This window comes from Somniosus microcephalus, chromosome 30, assembly GCF_052327205.1.
Source record: "Somniosus microcephalus isolate GS21.2 chromosome 30, FLI_Smic_1.0, whole genome shotgun sequence".
Classification (NCBI taxonomy): domain Eukaryota; kingdom Metazoa; phylum Chordata; class Chondrichthyes; order Squaliformes; family Somniosidae; genus Somniosus; species Somniosus microcephalus.
This window is the reverse complement of record NC_141016.1, coordinates 18,214,083-18,242,054: the sequence shown is the minus strand read 5'-3', so window position 1 is coordinate 18,242,054 and position 27,972 is coordinate 18,214,083. Positions and strand designations below refer to the sequence as shown.

The window sequence follows — 27,972 nt, the reverse complement described above, 5'->3', positions numbered from 1 at the left end:
AAACATGCGATGGGAAAATAAAGGAAATTGGGAGGTTCTTTTTTTTTGCTCAAAAGATCACCCATGTGCCACATTACAACGGGTTAATGGCTTCTGTAGCCTTCGGTTGAACAGCTGCTGAAGAAAAGGCCCACATGCATCGCGGCTTTCAAATTCAGAGACCCCTGAAGGCCCTGCCTCAGAATTACCTAAATGCTTGGGGGCCTGGACACTTTAAAATGAATGGAATGCCGAAATGACATTCGATAGCAGCTGACACTCGATCCCACCCAGCTTGTCAGGCAAGCGGCGAGAAAGAGAGAGTTCTCGATAGGCCCTTGAAGAAAGCGGGTATTATGCCTACCAGTTCTTTTCTGCTTTTTATTTTGAGGGCGTGCAATGGTTAATACTCCTCCTGTTTTCAACCTGTTTGGCCTGATCTTTACGGCAGAGTAGAAAGCCATAATAGCTGCGTGCTCGGCCTCCTGCCTGCTTTGTTTGAACCCTCTGAGTTGGCCTCATAGCTCTAGGAACAGGAAGCTGTTCAGGCCTAATAGGAAAGAAAGGGAAAAGGGATGTGAGGCACTTCAAAAGCACGCGGTGTAATTGAAGGCGGATGTCGGGAGCATATTGATAGCTCAGCGAAGGAACACTGGGCTCTGTAATATTTACAGCTGGAGGTTTGCCGTGATTTAAGGTTTCAGGAGCAGCTGTCCCGTGATGGCGTTTAACTGGGGAGCGGCAGAAACCAAACGGGACTCATTTCATGCGAAACTTCTAATTGCCTGGTACCTGACCGTAACTTCTATCGCTTCAGGTTTGAGAACCACTTCAGACTTTGGGGAAAGCTAAATAAGAGGGGCTTGATATGGAAAGTGCTGTTTAGTTGCGTTATGTGGACACTCGCCATCTGTATGTCTCTGTTCCATATCTCTCTGCATTTGTTTCCATCTATAAATCTGTTCCTGTCTTTCTGTCTCCCTCTTTCTCAGTTTTTCTTCTCTCTGTCACCTTTCTCTCTCCTTGTCCCTCTTTCTCTCTCCCTCTGTGCATCTCTCTCTACTTTTCTCTCTCTCTCTCCCTCTGTCTTCTCTCTCTTTCTTGGTAGAGGATCTCGGGGTACAAATACACAAATCACTAAAAGTTGCGCCACAGGTTAGCAAGGCCATAAAAAAAGCAAACCAAACACTAGGGTTTATTTCTAGAGGGATAGAATTGAAAAGTTAGGGAAGTTATGCTAAACCTGTATCGAACCTTGGTTAGACCACACTTGGAGTACTGTGTACAGTTCTGGTCGCCATATTATAAAAAGGATATAGAGGCACTGGAAAGGGTGCAGAGAAGATTTACAAGGATGATACCAGAAATGCGAGGGTATACATATCAGGAATGGATGAACAGGCTGGGTCTCTTTTCTCTTGAACAGAGAAGGCTGAGGGGTGACCTAATAGAGGTCTTTAAAATCATGAAAGGTTTTGATAGAGTGGATACAGAGAGAGCGTTTCCACTTGTGGGGAAGAGCAAAACTAGAGGCCGTCAATATAAGATAGTCACCAAGAAATCAAATAGGAAATTCAGGAGAAACGTCTTTACCCAGAGAGTGGTGAGAATGTGGAACTCACTACCACAGGGTAGAGGCATATAAGGAGCGGTTAGATAAGCATATGAGGGAGAAGGGAATGGAGGGTTATGCTGATAGAGTTAGATGAGGAAAGACAGGAGGAGGCTCGAGTGGAGCATAAACGCCGGCATGGACTGATTGGGCCGAATGGCCTGTTTCTGTGCCGTATATCCTATGTAATGTTAGCGTTGGTGTCGCTATCTGTCTTTCCGTTTCCCTCCCTCTGTGACAGTATGTGTGTCGTTCATTCGCTCTAGTTCTCGCTCTCACTTTAGTGGAGAGATTTTAGCCAGAAATCAGGCGTTCCAAAGGAGCAGGGGGATACGCAGTGGGTGATTTGGCTGAGCGCACTCAGGGCCTCAGCAGCTGGGAGTAAGAAAGACTTGCATTTATATAGCGCCTTTCACAACCTCAGGAGGTCCCAAAGCGCTTTACAGCCAATGCGATACTTTTGAAATGACACTGTTGTAATGTAGGAAACGCGGCAGCCAATTTGCGCACAGCAAGCTCCCACAAACAGCAATGTGATAATGACCAAATAATCTGTTTTTGTGATGTTGGATGAAGGATAAATATTGGCCAGGGCACCGGAGAGAACTCCCCTGCTCTTCTTCAAAATAGTGGCCATGGGATCTTTTACGTCCACTTGAGAAAGTCGACGGGGCCTCAGCTTAACGTCTCCTCTGAAAGACGGCACCTCCGACAGTGCAGCACTCCCTCAGCACTGCACTGGAGTGTCAGCCTAGATTTTTGTGCTCAAGTCTCTGGAGTGGGACTTGAACCCATGAACCTTCTGATTCGGAGGCGGGAGTGCGACCCCCTGAGCCACGGCTGACAGTATTTGTTGACACGGGAGGTACTTGTTGAGGCCGGAGAGCAGGACGTCAACCAGGGATGATATGTGGCTCAAGGAGATTGGGAGGTAGATGTTCATTTTTCCAAATGATTTCATATTTAAACTCCTTTTGTCGCATACTTCCACACAAACTTCACCTGGAATGTATTTTCAACCAATACACAGGCGCTTTCTGTGAATGTTGTTGTATGTGCGGAGTTAGAAACTAACAGTTGTCTATTAACCACAGGTCATAGTGAGCAGCACTTAAACTTAAACATTGAATGTGCAAATAAGTGTAGATAGGGTGAATTGATGGAATAAATAAGAGATTGCAAAGGAAGTTCAGTTACATCACAGTAAATTCAGCATTAACTGCCTGCAGATTATAAATTTACATGTGAAATCAGTATCTGCAATTGATCTAAATTGGCGAGATTAATTTAGGATTAGACTCCTTAGCTAGCAGACACGTTAGCAGCATTAGACAGCCAGCCTATTGAATAGATTAAAGTCTGTATGCTTGTCGTCGTTTACAATGTTTCCAGAACTTATACGACCTTGTCCTTACGAGCAGGCGTGGATGAACAGGTTGCCTCGCCTTCCTCTGGGCTGTCAGAGTGATGAACCTCTGTTTTTAGAGGTGTTATCCATTCCTCCTGCTCCTGCTAAAGTCACATTCTGTTCCTAATAGCTGGATCTCGACTTAAACCTCAGCTCTCTTGATCTCAGCAAAACTTGTACACCTAAGTGACACTCTTGTATCTGGCTGCTTTAGCCATTCAATCTTAACTTCTGTAACCATCTCTCTCTCTTTCTCTCTCTCTCTCTCTCTCACTGCCTGAGATGCACTTAATGATTTTCAGAGATATACTGGACAAAGAACTGCTACACCTACAAAGACTACGACAAAAATCTACTAAAATAAATAGATCTAAGCTAAGAACTGAAAACTGAGCTCTAGTAGCAAAAATACTATCTCGTATATCTCAATCTCCAACGGCCTTTCTATTCTATTGACCAACCTGAGTGACACGTGTTTTTTTTACCCTTTTAATGCCAGTCACCAGGTATTGGCCCTGTTGGTAACTCTGAATCCAAATCAACGACGCTCCTGTGCTTTGACATGCCAGGTCGCTCACTAGCTTCTCCGGTACTTGCTAACAAAGGGAGGTGGCACACAGATCCAGATAATGCAGGACATTTTCATGTCCCCCTTGATGAGCTATTAGTCCTGATGGCTTGTCTTGCACCCCTGGAGAGGACTGTTTAGTTGGTATAAGCTCTCAGGGTTTAATTAGCAGTAGCCCTTTCCTTACTCAGCATTCAGGCCTGACTGCTGACTCCATGTTGAGGATTCGATGTCAATGCAAGTTGTTAAAGATGCCCTGTTCAGTTTTGAATTTTCTCTTTCAGAACGGTCTCCTCATCGGCCAATCCTGCAAGCCGGCCTCCCGGCCAACAAGACTGTGATTGTGGGCAGCGACGTGCAGTTTGCCTGCAAAGTCTACAGCGACCCCCAGCCGCACATCCAGTGGCTCAAGCACGTGGAGGTGAATGGGAGCAGACTGGGGCCCGATGGCTCGCCCTACGTTCGGGTCCTCAAAGTAAGTTTTCAGCTGCTGCTCAAACACTTTGTGGGTTGACTTTGTGTGAATGAGGCATCCTCCGTGTCGGTGTGGAATGACCCTGTAGGATTACAGGAGGGAGAACATTCCTCGTCCACTTCCATCGAACCCGGTTAAGATCATAATGCCCTGTAAAGAATTGGTTGGATCGTGATAGGTTATTACCTAGAAACCTAAAAGAGGGTGATCAGAGTCGAGGGAAATCCAACAGGTGGCGTCCTGCTCCCAGCGTTAACCATTCATTCTGGGTATAAGTAGAAGGAGTTACAAGGAAGAGTTAAAGATAACCCTTCCCGTTAACATCAGCCATTCAGGCTAAGGATAAGTAGGAGTAATGCACATTCACCCTTCAGTGTCAGGGTAACGATAAGGGTTGATGTGTGCTCACCCTGACCTCAGCCCTTTAGGGTATTGGTACGTATAAAGGGTGGCATGCACCGATTCCAACCTGAGAGCTTGGGGGTCTGGGGTCATGTTCAGAGAGTGATGTGTGTCCCTGCAGATCAGTATTTGGGACCTCCGAAGAGCAGCAGGTGAGCTAAGCAACTGCTCAGTTTGAGGAACGGCCAGTGACCTCTGGTTTTGTGACTTGCACTGAGCTATGCCACCATACTGGCTAACCCTTTATACTCACTGTCACACTCTCTCCCCACCCCCAGCCCATGAATATGTCAATGAAAGGAAAATGGCAGCAATTACTTGACGACCGAGATTACAGGTTCCGGGATGTGTGGTCTGGATGGAAGGGAAGCATGGTCACTGTAAAGTCTGTGGGTTGTATAGCGAAGTAATACACAGACTACAAGAGTAACTTAAACAGGACTTTACTATTCGAAGGTCAGGGCGAATCTGCCCAATAAATTCTGCCACAGCACTTATATACCGGTGTGGTCACCGTCGGTATTACAGTATACAGCAGCCAGGATAAAGTAGTGCCACACCTAAAATAGTTCTCTTAAAGGTGGACGGTTACATACAATAGTTCTCTTAAAGGTAGAACAGTTACATACACTACAATCCTCCTTTTTTAGCTTACAACATACTTATTCCCCATTAACATAACATCATAACATATCCAACTTCATGTTACAACAGTTCACAGAGGTAGTCTCTGCGGAAACAGTTCACAGATTCAGTCTCTGCGGGAAACAGTTCACAGATTCAGTCTCTGATCTTCTTGACTCGGTCCGGACCACGCCTCCGTGGTGTAGTCGGGTCACCTTGCTAGAGGGACTCATCCCATAGTCCTTCCCTAGACTTAACAGCTTTACTTCCATCACTTCTGAACCAGCATTGCTGACTTTTTAAAACAAACAAAAAACAGTTGGATTGCCTTGGGAAATTTTCCTACCTTCCAACTGATTTGGCTCCGTTCGGGGGACCACGTGTGTGATCGGGTAGAGGTAATAATGGTTCAGATGGTTATCATCTTCTGCTTCGTCTTCTCCTTTTTTGCTTCTTGGAGACTCTCGGGGCTCCATTGTCAGCTGCCAGCTGTAACGCCACCATCTCCCTATGTTCCTTAGACTTTAAGTGATTCATCCTGATTTCGGCACTTTGGGAGTTCTCGGCACAAGCTGGGCAGACCAGGTCCTCGTAATATTCAGTGTCACTCAACAGATCATGGTAATATTCGGTGTCGTCCTGAGCTAGGCCAGCGAGAGGGTCTTCTATTTCCTCCTTACCCAGCTGGACGTTAGCCGACTTTTGTTCCAAATCCCGACATCTGTCCTGAAGAGACTTCATCATGCGTTCAGATTCATCCCGCTTTTTCTGGGCTTCCTGCAAGTCTTTTACTAATGACCTCATTTGTGATTTCAATACTTCAACTTCATTCGGAGATTGATTGATCGAACTATTCAATCCCTCTACTGAAGTAGCTGTTTCAGTATTCTGTTGTTCTACATTGCCGTGCGTCAGCGTACTTTTGGCATCCAAGGGCTGTTCTGCTGCAGACTTCTCAGTCTGGGTTGCCACCTCAGCTCTTCCAATGACTTTTGAGAGCTCCCTTCCCTTTGAAGATTGAGGCTCGTATTTAAGTTTTTCCCATTTTAGAGTTTTATCCCTCAGCATATGAATGAGTTGGCTGACTGTTAACTCTTCTGCCATCATCCCTTTTCCATTAACTACAGGGCTGTTTATAACCTTGCCCTGGAGGAGTTGGCTGACTGTTAACTCTTCTGTCCTCATCCCTTTTCCATTAGCTGCAGGGCTGTTTAGAACCTTGTCCTGGGGCTCCTTTGCTGCTTCTACTTCGCCATCATCCGCAGCCCCCATCATTCGAATTTCCACTAATGAATCGTCCGGTGATGCTGCACCCAACTTCAGTAGGAGCTCGGAAGTCATGTCGACCAACTCAGCTTTTTCTGCCTGCAACCTGCTAACAAGCGCCTTCAGTTGCGGCACATCTTGTTCCACCGGATTGGAGCACGCCCCTTCAGAAGCCGAATCAGCTTTGATTCGTTTGGCCTCCTCGTGCAGACGGTTTGTGTGCTCCTGCTCCCTTTTCTTCCCCAGCTGCTTCTGTTGTCTTTCCAGATTCTCCCATTCGGTATCATAGAACTTTTTCATTGCTTTCATCTCTTGCTCGAGACGGCAATTCAATTGTTCTAATTGCTGTCGTAATCTGAAATAAGTTTGCGTTCGAGCTCGATGTTCCTCAGTAATATATATGTCTGTAACTTGAACAGACTCAGAATTCTCTGTCAAGCTATGTTGTTGTTGTTCAGAGAAATTCTGTTCTGAAACTTTGTTCTCCTCTGGAGCATAAGCCTTTATGCCCACATTCGTTCTACCAACCTTAGTCAGCAAGCTCATTTTAGACTTGTCTTTCATGCTTGGGCTGGTCTTATCGTCATCCGTTTCAGAGTCTGAGCTGATTGTCTGCCCCGAGTCCTCACTCGTTATTGCTTTGAGGTAGTGCCATTCCATGTCTATTTTCTTGATCCACTCCCGTCCTAGAAGTGGTGGTCCTCCCTCAGGTAGTACGTATAAGTCCATTCCGGGGTGTTCTTTGCCCCTGTCTCTCACCTTGACTCTTATCTTTCCCATGGGGTATACTTTATGCCCCGTGTATGTCTGCAATACGAACTTGGTATCTCTCAAGGGTATATGTGAGAATAGCCGGTTGTAATCCCTTCGATTTATGACTGATAGGGCTGATCCAGTGCCCAATTCCATTCTCACTTGGACTCCGGCTATTTTTAGCATGACCCAGATAGTTTGTAGGTCAGCTTCCTTACTCACATTATGAATTCTCAGACTACCCAGTTCCTGGCCGCTTGGGTCTGAATCCGAATTCTGTTCATCTGAACTCTTCTCAACCACCTTGTGTACTTTGTTGTACTTTTCCTGTGATGGCTTTTTTTTTTGGTTGTTGGTCTTCTTCCCTGACCGGCATACTTTGGCTATGTGACCCAGTTTGCCACATTTCCTACAGTCCTGGTTTTTAAACCAGCATTGGTTCTGGTCGTGTGTTGTCTTCCCACAATGATAACATTTCGTTGCACCCGAAGTAATTTGATCCACACTGAGGACCGCTGCCTTCAGCTGCATTTCCGCAGTTCCTTTCGCTGCGGCTTCGTGTGATGCTGCAATAAGGACAGCCCTATCCAGTGTAAGGTCGTTCTCTTCGAGCAGTCGCGTTTGCGTTCCTTCCTTCGACAACCCGCACACGAACTTGTCTCGCAATGCCTCTGTCAGATTTCCTCCAAACTGGCAGTATTTCGCTAGCCTACGCAATTCGACCAAGTATTCCGCGTTGCTTTCCTCTTTCCGTTGCGTTCTCGCATAAAATTTGAATCGTTCCGCCAACATCAACGGTGTGGGGTTCAAGTGATCCTTTAGAACAGCAACAATATTATCGAAGGTTTGATCCGCCGGTTTAACTGGTGCTAGAAGATGCTTCAATAGCCCGTATGTCTTCGCCCCCATCGAGTTTAGCAAGGTTATAGCTTTATCATCATCCTCTATTTTATTGGCCTCACAATATATCTCAATGCGTTCTACATACGTGGCCCAATCTTCTACCTCGGAATCGTAATCGTTGATGTTACCACGCTTAGGCATCTTCACCTCCCTGATAAACAACAACGAAATATTTCTTTAACTCTTTTTTTTTTAATTTTTTTTTTTCCAAAATGGCGGTTTCCCGCGCTTATCTTCTTTCCCCGCCCCTTTCAAAATGGCGGTTCCCGCTTCTGTCTTTTTCTCCGCCTACTGGCGGCTTCTCGCGGTTTCCCGCGCTTATCTTCTTTCCCCGCCCACTTTCAAGATGGCGGTTCCCGCTTTTCTTCCCCTGGCGGGAGGGGTAAGCTTTTCCCTCGGGCGACGGCCGCTGGCTTTCGGGGTTCGCAGCCTGCGCTTCGGCTTCAGCGCGTTCCCTTCTCTCGGCTGGGCGACCGGCTCTGGGTACAACCCGTTGACGGCGAACGGTCTCAGCCGCTGGCTGGATCTCGCTCGCTCTCTCTCGGGCTCTGTCTCTCCCGTTCGCGCGGCTCTCAATCGCGCCTCCCAGCCCTCTCGCAGCCCGGTGCTTCCCTCCCCGGCTGCGGCTGAGTTCTCCGCGATTTATTTATTTTATCTCTTCCCGCGCCTTACGATCCGGTCGCAGCGCTTGGTGGCCTCAGTCACTGTCCGACCTTTTTCACCCCAATCGCGCCTCCCAGCTTCTCGCAGTCCGGTGCTTTCCTCCCCGGCTGTGGCTGAGTTCTCCGTGGCTTATTTATGTTTATATCTTCCCGCGCCTTACGATCCCGGTCGCAGCGCCTCGTGGTCGCGGTATTTGTCCGGCCTTTTTCGCCGTCGCGGTCTAGTCGTCTCACGACGCTCCCCAGCCCGCTTGTACCGCGGCTTCTGCTCCACGCTGCCCCAGTCTCAGCGCCTCTGGGTATAAGTAGAAGGAGTTACAAGGAAGAGTTAAAGATAACCCTTCCCGTTAACATCAGCCATTCAGGCTAAGGATAAGTAGGAGTAATGCACATTCACCCTTCAGTGTCAGGGTAACGATAAGGGTTGATGTGTGCTCACCCTGACCTCAGCCCTTTAGGGTATTGGTACGTATAAAGGGTGGCATGCACCGATTCCAACCTGAGAGCTTGGGGGTCTGGGGTCATGTTCAGAGAGTGATGTGTGTCCCTGCAGATCAGTATTTGGGACCTCCGAAGAGCAGCAGGTGAGCTAAGCAACTGCTCAGTTTGAGGAACGGCCAGTGACCTCTGGTTTTGTGACTTGCACTGAGCTATGCCACCATACTGGCTAACCCTTTATACTCACTGTCACACTCTCTCCCCACCCCCAGCCCATGAATATGTCAATGAAAGGAAAATGGCAGCAATTACTTGACGACCGAGATTACAGGTTCCGGGATGTGTGGTCTGGATGGAAGGGAAGCATGGTCACTGTAAAGTCTGTGGGTTGTATAGCGAAGTAATACACAGACTACAAGAGTAACTTAAACAGGACTTTACTATTCGAAGGTCAGGGCGAATCTGCCCAATAAATTCTGCCACAGCACTTATATACCGGTGTGGTCACCGTCGGTATTACAGTATACAGCAGCCAGGATAAAGTAGTGCCACACCTAAAATAGTTCTCTTAAAGGTGGACGGTTACATACAATAGTTCTCTTAAAGGTAGAACAGTTACATATACTACAGTCACCCAGACAGAAATTGGTAGTGACTAAATGACAAAACTGCAACAAAGCAGTCAACATCTAGTACAAAGTCACAAATTATGTTTGCCAATGGAAATGCCAGCTTTTCTTAAACTGGGCAGAAATTGAGCTAAGGTTATGAAGTGGAGAAGTCAATCTCATTCCAGAAGGCTGGCATTTATTTACTGTCTTCATACTCCAATTACCCAGGCCTGAAGCCAGTGTATTGGCATGAAGCAGGTTTTACTGCACAGTTGGCATCGCAGAGTCGGGGCTATCTCGGCATGTTAAGGTCAAGAGTACTCGCCCATCAGTTTTACTTCTGACGATTACCCTGGTCTTGCCCTAGCAAGGCGGTAATAGAGAAAAGCAACAACGCACTCGGCTAAAGGCAGCATCTGACGTCCTTTGCACCATTCAGCCAGGCCCCAGAAAGATAGCCACAGGGTCATAGTATCAGCAAGGTTACATGGTTTTACGGATTCTCATTGACTGCAATGTTGTGCTGACGATGTGGTGAATGCCAACTTGTGAGGCCATTTTCTTGAATTGTGGCCCCCACTGTGACGTTAGCTCTAACGGTCATCTTTAACTTTTAATCATATGGGGACATCACTGGAAACCAGTGTCCATTTACACCCTCGCTGGTTTAAGTCCATTTCAGTCCTTCTCTGATGATTCCGTTGCTGGTTTTCATTGAAGTTCTGCCCAGCTGTGTTTGTATTGAATTTTCTCCCAATTCCTTTGGTTTCCCTTTCCCTGTCGAACCTTCCGCCTAAAAATGGAACATATCCCATTCTCCAGCCAAATGGACCGCAGGCTGCTTGCTGCCAGGGCCTGTACCAAGTGCTAAGAGGTCTGTGGAAGCAATTCAGATGGTTTTTGCTCCCACCCACCACCCCCCACCCCACAAACGTTTGTGCGGAGATAATTTGTCTCCAATGATTGTCTCCTCGTTTTCCCTGACTGTGCAGCACGAGCCCACAAGCTGCTACTGCACAATGTTGTTTCAAAGTTTCCTGAACCGAGAGACTGCCCCGTACAATCAGAAATGTTGGTCAATCCCAAAATGGAATGAAGAGAAACGGGTAGGAAATTTTGGTGGATAACTTTTCTCCCAGTGAAGGACTAAAGTTTGAAAATGGCCTTTTCCTTGAGCACCAGTTGCCATGTTAATGTAACGGTGGTGGGATAGTTGGTTCTTCATCCATTGACGAGCTACAGAGGGTGGGGCCTTTCCTGTCCCAGCTCCAAATGCCAAAACTCAACAAAAATGGTCATTTCCCAACCATAATGTCTTCTACTGTGTGGCTTCAGGCCTTCCAGGTTTAAAACTAGAGCTGTGCGAGAGCCGTATGCTTCTCTCCGCTGCCCCGAATCGTCAACCCTCTTCATCCAAGTTATACTTTGGTGTTGGCCAGGTTTTCACAACTATGGTTAGGCGTCCAGATCTGTCAGCTTCTCAATCATAGCTGGGATGTTTGACCATTCAGAAAGGAGCTCAGTCCTGTGACGGTTTAGCCGGTTGGACCTTTTATTAAATATGATCTCCGGATATTTGTTGCCTATCCCTAGTTCCCCCCGGGACGGTGGTGGTGATGGGCGGCCACCTTGAGTGGCGATCATTTTACCACTGAGCAACTTGCTTGGGCCACTTCAGAGGGCATTTAAGTATAACCATGTCGTGCGGGACTGCAATCACGTAGGGAAGCCCAGCTTGGGGGGTGGGGGTGGAGGGTTTGTAGGCGCCCCTCCCTGAGGGACGTGTATGAACCAGCTGGACTTTTAACATCAATCCAGCAGGTTTCATGGTAATATTGATTTGCAGTTTTCCGCATACAATTTCTCCTTCCCTTCTTCCCCACCCAAAAAGATAGGAAACTCCACCACCCTCTGGTGACTTTTCAGCGGAGAGTATATATGTAAAGTTTCCAATTATATTGGTGAGGCCAATCAGTCTGCGTGGCTCACCGTAACCAGCCCAAAGTCGGAAGGTAAAACCCAAAGCCAGAAAACAAGTCAAAAAAAGAGGCTGGGAATGTGTAGCTGGTGAAGAATGAGTGGGTAAAATATTCCATTACCATAACAGTGGTGTAAGCCTTTGTTCTCTCCCCTTTTTCTGCTGTTCATGTGCAAAACCGAAGGTGAACATGGAAAAATGCCCACAATGTAGATGAACAGGTCTGTGTCCCTCTGCCTTTGAGCTGCCTTCCTTGTGTTTCTGTTTCTGTGGAAGGAGTGCAATTGCATCTCAAAAATCTCACTTTGGAAATTAACCAAATATCTCTGGAGCTCATTTTCAAGTTGGAAGAGTTCATCAACTTGGAGTTCCCATTCAAGGCTTCCATTTTTCCAAAGGTTCTGCATGCAGCACACTGCTCTTTCCATCTCGCTTCTCTTCCTTTTGTCTCACTGTGTTCAGTAAGTACCTCGGCTTGCAGTTTCCTGTCTCATTATCGTCATTGCTTTCCCTTCGCGTGGCTTCTGCAGTCTTGACTCGTTCTGAGCATTGTGGGTCCATTTTCTCCATGAGGCCCATCGCTCGCATGTGGAGATGGGTGTGGTAAAACAAAATGGTGGTGGGTTTACCACATAACAGAAGACCTTTTTGCTTCCTAGGACAGTCTGGACTCCTGGGGTCCTGAAAGGTCACTTATGCACCAGGTGTTGCCTTAACGCAAAACCTCTCGTCCTTGCTGGGGTTAGGCAAATGACACTAATAAGATGGTTTCTCCAGCTGAGTCTCTCCACAGTTCTCATGTCGTCTGCTTGTCCGTTTGCTTCCATTTTCTCTTCCAGACGGCCGGTCTTAATACTACGGACAAAGAAATGGAGGCTCTGTATTTACAGACAGTTACTTTTGAGGATGCTGGGGAGTATACGTGCTTGGCGGGTAACTCTATTGGGTTTTCCCATCACACTGCATGGTTGACAGTTCTTCCAGGTACATACTGCTCTTTTCTCTACAATTAACACCTTGAACAAAACCCCATGTTATGCACTGCTTCTAAAGAGGGAGCGAATCATGAAGGGAGAAGAAAAATGTACCAAAAATTAATTATTTCCAAATCATTTTACCACACAGTCTGCAAACACTCTTGTCTGGTAGCAGGCCAACCTTGTGTGTGAGTCCAGTTTTTTTTATATAATACTCAATCAACCCAGTGTGTGTTCCTGTTTACCTAGGTCTATATCTAGCGATAAAAAGAGTGGCACAAGTTTCTAGATCATAAGTTGGGTTCATCTCAGTCCATGACCACTCGTAAATAAACTAGTCAACTGCACTCAAGTGAGAACCGCCTATGTTATATGACTAGTTTAGCAGTAAATATCCCAGGGACCATTTCTACCAAGGATGGCCCCACCCTACGTTCTGTACTGAGCAGGGACTCCCCGGAACTAAAATGTTTGCTTTCCCCTGTTTAACTTGTGGAGTGATGCTCTATTTCTGAGACTGAATATGAAATGGAGGGGAGTTGAGAGCAAAAGAAGAATCAAATCAAACAAGGCTCCGAAACCAGTGTTCGAGCGAGGTGTAGATTCAAGTGTCTATTGGATGGTTGATGTTCCATGGATCAGAGATGTTCCAACATAACATGCTGAAGTATTGGTGTTAAGCCAGTTGCAAGTTATCTGCAAAATGTGCTAAAGATGTCTTGTGACCCTTGGTTTCTTGTTGGACTTGTACAAATTTGATTCTACGTGGACTCCTCTAAGTTTCAATTCCTTGCATCATATAATGCCGGAGGCCGGAGTGAAGGTTCAGCGCTGTATTAGCAAAGCATGGAATCAAACCAGGGATCGAAATTCAGGCTGAGCTTTAAACAGGTCAGATTCAGGGTTTGGTGAATGGAGATTAGAATCTCTGACCGGGGAGACAAACAGCCATTGAGTTGGAATAAGAGCTCGGCACAGTTGAGAGCAGGTTTGGAAAGGCTAGGCTTGGCTCAACTTAACCTGTTGGTGTTCAGGCATCACTATTAGGACATGTTAGGTAGCTTGAAGGGAAGGCAATTAAAATATCCACGCAGATGTAAAGATTCCTTTTGTGAGTTGAGACTCCCATTTTTGGTAGAGGGAGCTTTCCAAACTTCACATTCCTGAGGCCTCCTAAACTCCTCTTAAAGTCTTAGCAGGAACTCCATGTTGCAGACTCATTACTCAGTGTAAAAACCTATGCAGTATTAAAACTTTCAAAGGGGACCAATCTGACCAGTTTCCGCACCTTTAGACCTTCCATACATGAGCAGCTCCTCGCTTCAAGAAGCAGTGTGCAAACTCCAAGGCTAGCTAACTCGGTGCACATTACCAGGGCACAGTTGGTATCACCAGGTTCTTTACTACACTGACGACAGTTGAAAAATGGCTAAATTCCCCTGTCATTTGATTCTCGAGGACAAATCTTTCAAAACGAAGTAAGTTAGCTTGCCTTGAAGTATATGGGTTTTGTTGCGGAAAAAAATGCTTTTAAAGGAAGTGATGTCAGTCCCAGCAGCCAGGAGAGGAAGGGATGTCCAAACCCAGCAGCCAGGAGAGGAAGGGATGTCTTGTCCCAGCAGACAGGAGAGGAAGGGATGTCCAAACCCAGCAGCCAGGAGAGGAAGGGATGTCAGTTCCAGCAGACAAGAGAGGAAGGGATGTCCAAACCCAGCAGCCAGGAGAGGAAGGGATGTCCAAGCCCAGCAGACAGGAGAGGAAGGGATGTCAGTCCCAGCAGACAGGAGAGGAAGGGATGTCAGTCCCAGCAGACAGGAGAGGCAGGGATGTCAGTCCCAGCAGACAGGAGAGGGGAGGGATGTCTAAACCCAGCAGCCAGGTGCAGAGCTCAAGAAAGCAACCTGACTGCCACGCAAGCACCTGGGAAGTCCGAGCAATCACGGCTGCAATGAAGTAAAATTGAAACTCATGCAAGGCGCAGTAAATAGGCCCCCACCCACCTCTCTCCACCCAGGTGTGAAAGCTTTCTAACCGATGATAAGCTGTTCTTTCCACCAGATGCTACTTAAGCCTAGTGGGCAACACAGTGAGACCATTGGAAAACCCAGCTGCTGAACTAGAGGTTAATAAAAACTCGTCTTTATAAAAGACGCAGACAGCATTTAACTGAAAACACTTCTCAAAACTTCCTGTTTACATATTCATCGATCCTCAAGATACCCCATTAGGGGCAAAATCAGAATATTGCACTCTTGACTTATTGAAATTGTAACCTTTTTAACAAGGTTTGCTGAGATTATTTTGGCGCTCACTCTGTTTGGGTTCATCTGTCCTGCCTCTTGTGGATTCCACATGGCCCATCATAGAACATGTAGCCTGGGTCAGTACATCACAGTTTCTTAGAACCGTGATAGCACTGCTGCAGAACCAGGCACATATAGTGTGGACATCAGAACGAATATTGACAAAGGAGCAAAATGGTCGAGGAGACAGTCTGCTCCTGATAATTCAAAGTCGATTGATCTGCTAAAAGTTGATTTGTCCAATTAAAGTAAGACTTGCTTTTATACCGCGCCTTTCACAACCTCGGGACGCCCCAAAGCGCTTTACAGCCAATGAAGTACTTTTTGAAGTGTAGTCGCTGTTGTAATGTGGGAAATGTGGTAGCCAATTTGTGCACAGCAAGCTCCCACAAACAGCAATGTGATAATGACCAGATAATCTGTTTTTAGTGATGTTGATTGAGGGATAAATATTGGCCCCGGGACACCGGGGATAACTCTCCCTGCTCTTCTTCGAAATAGTGCCATGGGATCTTTTACGTCCACCTGAGAGAGCAGACGGGGCCTCGGTTTAACATCTCATCCGAAAGAGTGCAGCACTCCCTCAGCACTGCGCTGGGAGCGTCAGCCTGGATTTTGTGCTCAAGTCTCTGGAGCGGGGACTTGAACCCACAACCTTCTGACTCAGGAGGCGAGGGTGCAGCCCCGAGCCACAGCTGACTGCTGTTTTTTGGATGAGATGTTAAACCGAGGCTCCGTTTGCCCTCAAAAATGGATGTAAAAGATCGCACGGCACTATTTTGAGTTCTCCCCAGTGTCCCGGCCAATATTTATTTGTCAATCAACATCACAAACAGATTTTCTGGTCATTATCACATTGCTGTTTGTGGGAGCTTGCTGTGTGCAAATTGGCTGCCGGGTTTCCTACATTACAACAGTGACTGCACTTCAAAAAAAAAAGTACTTCATTGGCTGTAAAACACTTTGAGGCGTCCTGAGATTGTGATAGGCGCTATATAAATGCCAGTCTTTCTTTCAGCTGAGACTGGCCTATTCCCAATCTGGCCTATCTGTACCTCGAGTACACACGATGCCCACTGGAGTGGCCGAGCAAGCCACTCAGTCCTGCAAGTGTTCATTAAGAAGGCCCAGCACCCCATCCTCATGGCAATAAATGCAGCCCTGCCTCATCCGGAGAACAAATTAAACTCGCAAAAATGCTGTACCCTTTCTCCCTGAAGCTAAAAGACTGTCTCCGTCATCCAGGAGGCAGGCCGGCCTGCACATTAATTATACAAAGTTACATCTCCAACTTCTTCCAGTTCTGACAAAGGGTCATCAACCTGAAACGTTAACTCTGTTTCTCTCTCTCTCTCTCTCTACAGATGCTGCCTGACCTGCTGAGTATTTCCAGCATTTTCTGGTTTTATTTCAGATTTCCAGCATCCGCAGTATTTTGCTTTTGTATTAATTATTCAAAGTCAGATGTCAGAATATTTCATTTGAATACACGTTAAAGCGCCTCTGCTTTTATGGCTATGTACCTAATAATTAAACGAGGTAACTAACAGTAAGCCAATTGGAATTAGAAGGGCTAATCACTTCCCCTGCCGAAGGCTGGCTGCAGTTGCTACTCTCCTGCTCCCTAACAATGGTGCAATCGTTGTTAATCACTGTTGGCAAACTGCATGCAATGCACTGCGCTCTCTCTGCCCTTTCCATATCGCTGTGGCAATAAGCACATTCAACAGGTAAACCCAGCTCAGGGACTCCCAAATTGATTCATCCAGTTCTCGCAGAGGAGACAGCACCGAGTCCCAGCAAAAGATTTGGAACCTTATTTTGGAGCAGAGGATTCTTCCAGAGCCAGCTGCGCGGCAAAAGGGTCTTAAATACACAGTCCACTGCAGAGTGGGCATAAATCAGCCTTGCTGCTTAATTCGTCCTCGTACTGCTCATTACAGACAAATGTGACTCGGGATGGGGGGCTCACCTAACTGACAATAACATCTTCAATAAATAACACTGACAACACATCTTTCCCCCTGCAAAGCTATTAAACTGTAGAGATGCAAAAAATAATGTTGCACCCGTGGGTAATGCAGTTGTTAAATTACAATTGTGAAATCTTTTTAATCTTTCCACTCCTTTTGTTGCCATCTCTCTCCTGTTCTGTTGTTGATCTGCTACGGCAGAAAACAGCGATAAACCGCACCTCAAAGCTGTGTCACTAGCACGGGCTAAAGATCTTACTACAGCTAGCAACCGGTTTTTTGTAAAAGTACAGCTCACTTTTTAAGTTATTTTCTTCATTTCTCTTGCCACCCCTCATGACCCGCACCGTTACCCTGTCTCTCTGCACAATACACATCCTGTGCCCCTCTCTCCCCGCGTCACCCGCACCGTGCCCCTCTCTCCCCGCGTCACCCGCACCCTGTGCCCCTCTCTCCCCATCACCTGAACCGAGCCCCTCTCTCCCCATCACCTGAACCGTGCCCCTCTCTCCCCGCGTCACCCGCACCCTGTGCCCCTCTCTCCCCCATCACCCGAGCCGTGCCCCTCTCTCCCCATCACCTGAACCGTACCCCTCTCTCCCCCATCACCTGAACCGAGCCCCTCTCTCCCCCATCACCTGAACCGTGCCCCTCTCTCCCCCATCACCTGAACCGTGCCCCTCTCTCCCCCATCACCTGAACCATGCCCCTCTCTCCCCGCGTCACCTGAACCGTGCCCCTCTCTCCCCATCACCCGAGCCGTGCCCCTCTCTCCCCATCACCCGCACCGTCCCCTCTCTCCCCCATCACCCGCACCGTGCCCCTCTCTCCCCATCACCCGAACCGTGCCCCTCTCTCCCCCATCACCCGCACCGTGCCCCCCTCTCCCCATCACCCGCACTGTGCCCCTCTCCCCATCACCCGCACCGTGCCCCCCTCTCCCCCATCACCCGCACCGTGCCCCTCTCCCCCATCACGCGCACCGTGCCCCCTTCTCCCCCATCACCCGCACCGTGCCCCTCTCTCCCCCATCACCCGCACCGTGCCCCTCTCCCCCATCACCCGAACCGTGCCCCTCTCCCCCCCCATCACCCGCACCGTGCCCCTCTCTCCCCATCACCCGCACCGTGCCCCCCTCTCCCCATCACCCGCACCGTGCCCCTCTCTCCCCATCACCCGCACCGTGCCCCTCTCTCCCCATCGCCTGCACCGTCCCCTCTCCCCCATCACCCGAACCGTGCCCCTCTCTCCCCCATCACCCGCACCGTGCTCCTCTCTCCCCATCACCCGCACCGTGCCCATCACCCGCACCGTGCCCCTCTCCCCATCACCCGAACCGTGCCCCTCTCTCCCCCATCACCCGCACTGTGCCCCCCTCTCCCCATCACCCGCACCGTGCCCCTCTCCCCCATCACCCGCACCGTGCCCCCCTCTCCCCCATCACCCGCACCGTGCCCCTCTCCCCCATCACCCGCACCGTGCCCCCCTCTCCCCATCACCCGCACCGTGCCCCTCTCTCCCCCATCACCCGCACCGTGCCCCTCTCCCCCATCACCCGAACCGTGCCCCTCTCCCCCCCATCACCCGCACCGTGCCCCTCTCTCCCCATCACCCGCACCGTGCCCCTCTCTCCCCATCACCCGCACCGTGCCCCTCTCTCCCCATCACCCGCACCGTGCCCCTCCCCATCGCCTGCACCGTCCCCTCTCCCCCATCACCCGAACCGTGCCCCTCTCTCCCCCATCACCCGCACCGTGCTCCTCTCTCCCCATCACCTGCACCGTGCCCCTCTCCCCATCACCCGCACCGAGCCTCTCTCCCCCATCACCCGCACCGTGCCCCTCTCTCCCCATCACCTGCACCGTCCACTCTCTCCCCCATCACCCGCACCGTGCCCCTCTCCCCATCACCCGCACCGTGCCCCTCTCTCCCCATCGCCTGCACCGTCCCCTCTCCCCCATCACCCGAACCGTGCCCCTCTCTCCCCCATCACCCGCACCGTGCTCCTCTCTCCCCATCACCTGCACCGTGCCCCTCTCCCCATCACCCGCACCGAGCCTCTCTCCCCCATCACCCACACCGTGCCCCTCTCTCCCCATCACCTGCACCGTCCACTCTCTCCCCCATCACCCGCACCGTGCCCCTCTCCCCATCACCCGCACCGTGCCCCTCTCTCCCCCATCACCCGCACCGTGCCCCTCTCTCCCCCCATCACCCGCACCGAGCCCCTCTCTCCCCATCACCCACACCGAGCCCCTCTCTCCCCATCACCCACACCGTGCCCCTCTCCCCATCACCTGAACCGTGCCCCTCTCTCCCCATCACCCGCATCGTGCCCCTCTCCCCATCACCCGCACCGTGCCCCTCTCCCCCATCACCCGCACCGTGCCCCTCTCTCCCCCATCACCCGCACCGTGCCCCTCTCCCCCATCACCCGCACCGTGCCCCTCTCTCCCCCATCACCCGAACCGTGCCCCTCTCTCCCCCATCACCCTCACCGTGAGGATGTAACTGGTAGAATAGATAAGGGAGAACCAGTGGATGTGGTGTATTTGGACTTTCGTAAGGCTTTCGATAAGGTCCCGCATAAGAGATTAGCGTGCAAAATTAAAGCACATGGGATGGGGGTAAGGTACTGACTTGGATAGAGAACTGGCTGGCAGACAGGAAGCAAAGAGTTGGAATAAACGGGTCTTTTTCCGAGTGGCAGGCAGTGACTAGTGGGGTACCGCAGGGATCGGTGCTAGGCCCCCAGCTACTCACAATATATATTAATGATCTAGACGAGGGAACTAGATGCAATACCTCCAAGTTTGCAGATGACACAAAGCTGGGTGGGCGCGTGTGCTGTGAGGAGGATGCAGAGAAACTCCAGTATGATTTGGGCAGGTTGGGTGATTGGGCAGATGCAGTATAATGTGGATAAATGCGAGGTTATCCACTTTGGTGGCAAAAACAAGAAGGCAGATTATTATCTGAGCGGCAATAGATTGGGAAAAGGGGAAGTGCAACGAGACGTGGGTGTCCTTGTGCACCAGTCGCTGAAGGTAAGCATGCAGGTGCAGCAGGCGGTTAAGAAGGTAAATGGTATGTTGGCCTTCGTAGCGAGAAGATTCGAGTACAGGAGCAAGGATGTCTTGCTGCAGTTGTACAGGGCCTTGATGAGACCACACCTTGAGTATTGTGTGCAGTTTTGGTCGCCTTATCTGAGGAAGGATGTTCTTGCCATGGAGGGAGTGCAGTGAAGATTCACCAGACTGATACCTGGGATGGCAGGAATGACGTATGAAGAGAGATTAGGTCGATTAGGCTTATATTCGCTAGAATTTAGAAGAATTGAGTGAGGATCTCATTGAAACTTATAAAATTCTAACAGGACTAGACAGACTAGATGCAGGAAGGATGTTCCCGATGGCGGGGGAGTCCAGAACCAGGGGGGTCACAGTCTAAGGATAAGGGGTAAGCCATTTAGTACTGAGATGAGGAGGAATTTCTTCACCCAGAGAGTGGTGAACCTGTGGAATTCTCTACCACAGAAGGCAGTTGAGGCCAATTTATTAAATATATTCAAGAAGGAAGTAGATATATTTCTTAAGGCTAAAGGGATCAAGGGATATGGGGAGAAAGCAGGGACAGGGTACTGAATTTGGATGATCGGCCATGATCCCATTAAATGGTGGAGCAGGCTCGAGGGGCCGAATGGCCTACTCCTGCTCCTATCTTTTATGTTTCTATGGAATTACGTCGCGTGGAATGCACTTCCCCTTTATGGGTTTCAGCTTTAGCATCTGGAAGATAATAACCCAAGAGTAATTAGTGGGGCGAGTGAGGGGAGGGAGGAGGAATAGAGCAGGGGGGTGTAAACGTGTCCCACTGTACTGCTCCATGACTCAATCAGAATTGGACGGTTGCTTCTCCTCCGGGAGTTCAGTCCCATTGAGGGAACGCACACATAACTGGGCGGCTTCCAAAAGCAGAGCAAGCGAACCATTTAAAACTGATTGAATTTGATTACATTTCTTAAGGTGAAGGAGTAGGAAAGAATTCCGTGCCCAACTGAAGCAGAGGGCCTTCGCTAATGCTGGTCAAATGCAGCTATGACAGGCTTTTTGTTAAATTACTAGGTCTGTGTTTGCTTGGTTTGACCTTTGACACCCCCACCCCTCGGTGAATCATCTGCCGTGTTTATTTTCTCTGTCCTTGATGGGTCATTCACCTGCCTGGGTCAGAAAAGGAAGCTTTTGTGTTGATGTTTGGCAGGCTTGCCTTTCAATGGACCCACTTATTACTCGGGAGTTTATTTCTGGCCGTGCTTATCTTAAACAGACAGGAAACTCCCCCCTCCCCTCCCCCTCCCCCCACCTCCAGTTCATCAGTGTTTGCGATCTAATATTGTCCAATTGGCTCGTACGATACATTCTCTTTCGAAGCCAGTTTGGGGTAGAGGAAGGATTACGTTCAGTGTACCAAACGTGGCCAGCTCTAATCTCTGCATTAGAAACCTGCAGGGCTCTCAGCCCCAGCTGAGAGGCAATGGATGTACAATATCTGCAGCTTTGTTTCATGCCTTGTTTCAAGCCAAGGTTGGTTCTAAGTCGGTAAACTGGGGAGAGGTAGAAATTCGTCTCGGGCGATGGCGGTATCGGATCAACCGCCCGTTATACGCAGCGTCTGATATTCAGTTCCATTGACGGGCCAATATTTATCCTTCAACCAACGTCACTAAAAAAACATTATCTGGTCATTATCACATTGCTGTTTGTGGGAGCTTGCTGTGCGTAAATTGGCTGTGGCGTTTCCTACATTATAACAGTGACTACACTTCAGAAAGAACTTCATTGGCTGTAAAGTGCTGTGGGACGTCCATTGGTCATGAAAGGCGCTATATAAATGCAAGTCTTTCCCTCTCCCTAAATGGGATGAAACATCGGGGTCAGTGACTAGCTGAGCACTTGGGAGTATTGAGAATGATCGTGCATCTCTCTTCTTACAGATGGGTTCAAATGCACTGACGGCAACTCCATTAATACAGGACTCTCCAGCCCCGTGTTGGGGGAGGATGGAGTGATTTACATCTACATTAGCCTCCTTCCTAACAAGTACACAAAAACAGCAGCAATAAATCCTCAAGCTTATAAACTCTGTGGCCTAGAAATTCAGTTGGGCGCTGCAAGCTTTGCGCCCAGTTGGCGCCTAAAGAGGGTTTCTGCGCCAGTATAAGAGGTTGCGCTGATATTCAGCGCTGCGGTAATGGTGGCGGTAGCGCTGCGCCGACACCGATGACGTCATCGGTGTGCGCAGTGCCCCGGTACCGCCCCGCTTCCGGCCCAAACCCCATACTTAGTTGCGGCCGCCTCTTCTGCAGCGGCCGCAAACAACGTTCGTGAATCGGGGCCGTACTGCTGCGCTACTGGGGCGCTTTAAGGTGGAGGTGCGGCCGGACGCTTTTTCGGCGGCCGCCTGCCCGCACCTCCCTCCCCGGCCTCCTCCACCACCCCCCGCAGCATTGGTGGCTGATTCCCGTGAGCCCGGCACTTCTCCGTGGTGCCGGGCTCATTTGCCAGCAGAATCCAGCGGCGATCTCACGGCTGCAGGCAGCTCCTCCTTAAGAAAAGGAGGAGGCCTGCAGTACCCCAGCCTGCCGCACCGCATCGGGTGGCGCAGCGGCAGCTGGAGCGCTGAAATTCACTTTCAGCGCCCCAAGCGGAGGCGGGCACACCCTGGAACAGCGCCCGGTTCCGAATTGGGGCGCTAAAAGTGAATTTCTGGCGGTCGCAACGGGCTCCGCGCGCAGCGCTAACTTTTGGGCGTTAGCCTGCTGGCGAGCCTTAACTGAATTTCTAGGCCTGTGTGTTCATTATACCGACAGACTCCCATTACTTGCCCTGTTCTAATTGCTCCCCCCCTAGGCAGGAGTGCTACCCCCTGAGCCACGGCTGACAGTATTTGTTGACACGGGAGGTACTTGTTGAGGCCGGAGAGCAGGACGTCAACCAGGGATGATATGTGGCTCAAGGAGATTGGGAGGTAGATGTTCATTTTTCAAATGATTTCATATTTAAACTCCTTTTGTCGCATACTTCCACACAAACTTCACCTGGAATGTATTTTCAACCAATACACAGGCGCTCTCTGTGAATGTTGTTGTATGTGCGGAGTTAGAAACTAACAGTTCTCTATTAACCACAGGTCATAGTGAGCAGCACTTAAACTTAAACATTGAATGTGCAAATAATTGTAGATAGGGTGAATTGATGGAATAAATAAGAGATTGCAAAGGAAGTTCAGTTACGTCACAGTAAATTCAGCATTAACTGCCTGCAGATTATAAATTTACATGTGAAATCAGTACCTGCAATTGATCTAAATTGGCGAGATTAATTTAGGATTAGACTCCTTAGATAGCGGACACGTTAGCAGCATTAGACAGCCAGCCTATTGAATAGATTAAAGTCTGTATGCTTGTCGTCATTTGCAATGTTTCCAGAACTTATACGACCTTGTCCTTACGAGCAGGCATGGATGAACAGGTTGCCTCGCCTTCCTCTGGGCTGTCAGTGATGAACCTCTGTTTTTAGAGGTGTTATCCATTCCTCCTGCTCCTGCTAAAGTCACATTCTGTGCTGATAGCTGGATCTAGACTTAAACCTCAGCTCTCTTGATCTCAGCAAAACTTGTACACCTAAGTGACACTCTTGTATCTGGCTGCTTTAGCCATTCAATCTTAACTTCTGTAACCATCTCTCTCTCTTTCTCTCTCTCTCTCTCTCACTGCCTGAGATGCACTTAATGATTTTCAGAGATATACTGGACAAAGAACTGCTACACCTACAAAGTCTACGACAAAAATCTACTAAAATAAATAGATCTAAGCTAAGAACTGAAAACTGAGCTCTGGTAGCAAAAATACTATCTCGTATATCTCAATCTCCAACGGCCTTTCTATTCTATTGACCAACCTGAGTGACACGTGTTTTTTTTACCCTTTAAGTGCCAGCCACCAGGTATTGGCCCTGTTGGTAACTCTGAATCCAAATCAACGAAGCTCCTGTGCTTTGACATGCCAGGTCGCTCACTAGCTTCTCCGGTACTTGCTAACAAAGGGAGGTGGCACACAGATCCAGATAATGCAGGAAATCTTCATGTCCCCCTTGATGAGCTATTAGTCCTGATGGCTTGTCTTGCACCCCTGGAGAGGACTGTTTAGTTGGTATAAGCTCTCAGGGTTTAATTAGCAGTAGCCCTTTCCTTACTCAGCATTCAGGCCTGACTGCTGACTCCATGTTGAGGATTCGATGTCAATGCAAGTTGTTAAAGATGCCCTGTTCAGTTTTGAATTTTCTCTTTCAGAACGGTCTCCTCATCGGCCAAACCTGCAAGCCGGCCTCCCGGCCAACAAGACTGTGATTGTGGGCAGCGACGTGCAGTTTGCCTGCAAAGTCTACAGTGACCCCCAGCCGCACATCCAGTGGCTCAAGCACGTGGAGGTGAATGGGAGCAGACTGGGGCCCGATGGCTCGCCCTACGTTCTGGTCCTCAAAGTAAGTTATCAGCTGCTGCTCAAACACTTTGTGGGTTGACTTTGTGTGAATGAGGCATCCTCAGTGTCGGTGTGGAATGACCCTGTAGGATCACAGGAGGGAGAACATTCCTCGTCCACTTCCATCGATCCCGGTTAAGATCATAACGCCCTGTAAAGAATTGGTTGGATCGTAATAGGTTATTACCTAGAAACCTAAAAGAGGGTGATCAGAGTCGAGGGAAATCCAACAGGTGGCGTCCTGCTCCCAGCGTTAACCATTCATTCTGGGTATAAGTAGAAAGAGTTACAAGGAAGAGTTAAAGATAACCCTTCCCCTTAACATCAGCCATTCAGGCTAAGGATAAGTAGGAGTAATGCACATTCACCGTTCAGAGCAACAGGTGAACTAAGCAACTGCTCAGTTTGAGGAACGGCCAGTGACCTCTGGTTTTGTGACTTGCACTGAGCTATGCCACCATACTGGCTAACCCTTTGTACTCGCTGTCACACTCTCTCCCCACCCCCAGCCCATGAATATGTCAATGAAAGGAAAATGGCAGCAATTACTTGACGACCGATTCAGGTTCCGGGATGTGTGGTCTGGACGGAAGGGAAGCATGGTCACCCAGACAGAAATTGGTAGTGATTTAACGATAAAACTGCAACAAAGCAGTCAACATCTAGTACAAGGTCACGAATGATGTTTGCCAATGGAAATGCCAGCTTTTCTTAAACTGGGCAAAAATTGAGCTAAAGTTATGACGTGGAGAAGTTAATCACATTCCAGAAGGCTGGCATTTATTTACTGTCTTCATATTCCGATTACCCAGGCCTGAAGCCAGTGTATTGGAATGAAACAGGTTTTACTGCACAGTTGGCATTGCAGAGTCGGGGCTATCTCGGCATGTTAAGGTCAAGAGTACTCGCCCATCAGTTTTACTTCTGACGATTACCCTGGTCTTGCCCTAGCAAGGCGGTAATAGAGAAAAGCAACTCAACGCACTCGGCTAAAGGCAGCATCTGACGTCCTTTGCACCATTCAGCCAGGCCCCAGAAAGATAGCCACAGGGTCATAGTATCAGCAAGGTTACATGGTTTTACAGATTCTCATTGACTGCAATGTTGTGCTGACGATGTGGTGAATGCCAACTTGTGAGGCGGGGACAAGGCCATTTTCTTGAAGTGTGGCCCCCACTGTGACGTTAGCTCTAACGGTCATTTTTAACTTTTAATCATTAGGGGACATCACTGGAAACCAGTGTCCATTTACACCCTCGCTGGTTTAAGTCCATTTCAGTCCTTCTCTGATGATTCCGTTGCTGGTTTTCATTGAAGTTCTGCCCAGCTGTGTTTGTATTGAATTTTCTCCCAATTCCTTTAGTTTCCCTTTCCCTGTCGAACCTTCCGCCTAAAAACGGAACATATCCCATTCTCCAGCCAAAGGGACCGCAGGCTACTTGCTGCCAGGGTCTGTACCAAGTGCTAAGAGGTTTGTGGAAGCAATTCAGATGGTTTTCTCCACCACCCCCCCCCCCCACAAACGTTTGTGCGGAGATAATTTGTCTCCAATGATTGTCTCCTCGTTTTCCCTGACTGTGCAGCACGAGCCCACAACCTGCTACTGCACAATGTTGTTTCAAAGTTTCCTGAACCGAGAGACTGCCCCGTGCAATCAGAAATGTTGGTTAATCCCAAAATGGAATGAAGAGAAACGGGTAGGAAATTTTGGTGGACAACCTTTCTCCCAGTGAAGGACTAAAGTTTGAAAATGGCCTTTTCCTTGAGCACCAGTTTAGTAGACCTCAGTTGCCATGTTAATGTAACGGTGGTGGGATAGTTGGTTCTTCATCCATTGACGAGCTACAGAGGGTGGGGCCTTTCCTGTCCCAGCTCCAAATGCCAAAACTCAACAAAAATGGTGGTTTCCCAAACATAATGTCTTCTACTGTGTGGCTTCAGGCCTTCCAGGTTTAAAACTAGAGCTGTGCGAGAGCCGTATGTTCCTCTCCGCTGCCCCGAATCGTCAACCCTCTTCATCCAAGTTGTACTTTGGTGTTGACCAGATCTGTCAGCTTCTCAATCATAGCTGGGATGTTTGACCATTCAGAAAGGAGCTCAGTCCTGTAACGGTTTAGCCGGTTGGACCTTTTATTAAATATGATCTCCGGATATGGGCAAGGCCACATTTGTTGCCTATCCCTAGTTCCCCTGGGACGGTGGTGGTGATGGGCTGCCACCTTGAGTGGCAATCGTTTTACCACTGAGCGACTTGCTTGGGCCACTTCAGAGGGCATTTAAGTATTAACCATGTCGTGCGGGACTGCGGTCACATAGGGAAGCCCAGCGTGGGGGTGGAGGGTTTGTAGGCGCCCCTCCCTGAAGGACGTGTGTGAACCAGCTGGGCTTTTAACATCAATCCAGCAGGTTTCATGGTAATATTGATTTGCAGTTTTCCAAATACAATTTCTCCTTCCCTTCTTCCCCGCCCAAAAAGATAGGAAACTCCACCACCCTCTGGTGACTTTTCAGCAGAGAGTATATATGTAAAGTTTCCAATTATATTGGTGAGGCCAATCAGTCTGCGTGGCTCACCGTAACCAGCCCAAAGTCGGAAGGTAAAACCTAAAGCCAGAAAACAAGTCAAAAAAAGGGGCTGGGAACGTGTAGCTGGTGAAGAATGAGTGGGTAAAATATTCCATAACCATAACAGTGGTGTAAGCCTTTGTTCACGCCCCTTTTTCTGCTGTTCATGTGCAAAACCGAAGGTGAACATGGAAAAATGCCCACAATGTAGATGAACAGGTCTGTGTCCCTCTGCCTTTGAGCCGCCTTCCCTGTGTTTCTGTTTCTGCGGAAGGAATGCAATTGCATCTCAAAAATTTCAAGCGTGGAAAATAACCAAATATCTCTGGAGCTCATTTTCAAGTTGGAAGAGTTCATCAACTTGGAGTTCCCATTCAAGGCTTCCATTTTTCCAAAGGTTCTGCATGCAGCACACTGCTCTTTCCATCTCGCTTCTCTTCCTTTTGTCTCACTGTGTTCAGTAAGTACCTCGGCTTGCAGTTTCCTGTCACATTTTCTTCATTGCTTTCCCTTCGCGTGGCTTCTGCAGTCTTGACTCGTTCTGAGCATTGTGGGTCCATTTTCTCCATGAGGCCCATCGCTCGCATGTTGGAGATGGGTGTGGTAAAACAAAATGGTGGTGGGTTTACCACATAACTGAAGACCTTTTTGCTTCCTAGGACAAGTCTGGACTCCTGGGGTCCTGGAAGGTCACTTGTGCACCAGGTGTTGCCTTAACGTATGATGTGCCTTCAATAACCACAAAACTAGAAGTTATAGACTTTAACAAGTTGGCTTTTAATCACTAAGATCAGAGCTAACATCTCAACACACTGACTGGCTCACAGGAATGAGTCATACAGATCCTGGGATCTTTAAGTAAGAGAAGTCAGGGGCGGAGCCAAGAGCCAAGACCTGGAACCTTCCAGGTTAGTCAGGGAAGAGGAAGTGAAACT

General features: G+C 48.8%; 1 protein-coding gene across 1 annotated transcript; it reads left to right on the top strand.

Moving 5' to 3' along the window:
- Window positions 1-378: 378 nt before the first annotated feature.
- On the top strand, window positions 379-24,534 carry LOC147097978 (fibroblast growth factor receptor 3-like). The gene is made up of 4 exons (XM_085971161.1): window positions 379-796; window positions 3,852-4,042; window positions 12,519-12,663; window positions 24,283-24,534. The coding sequence occupies exons 1-4, from the start codon at window positions 700-702 to the stop codon at window positions 24,510-24,512; spliced, it is 663 nt and encodes a 220-aa protein (XP_085827287.1). The 5' UTR covers window positions 379-699; the 3' UTR covers window positions 24,513-24,534.
- Window positions 24,535-27,972: the final 3,438 nt, after the last annotated feature.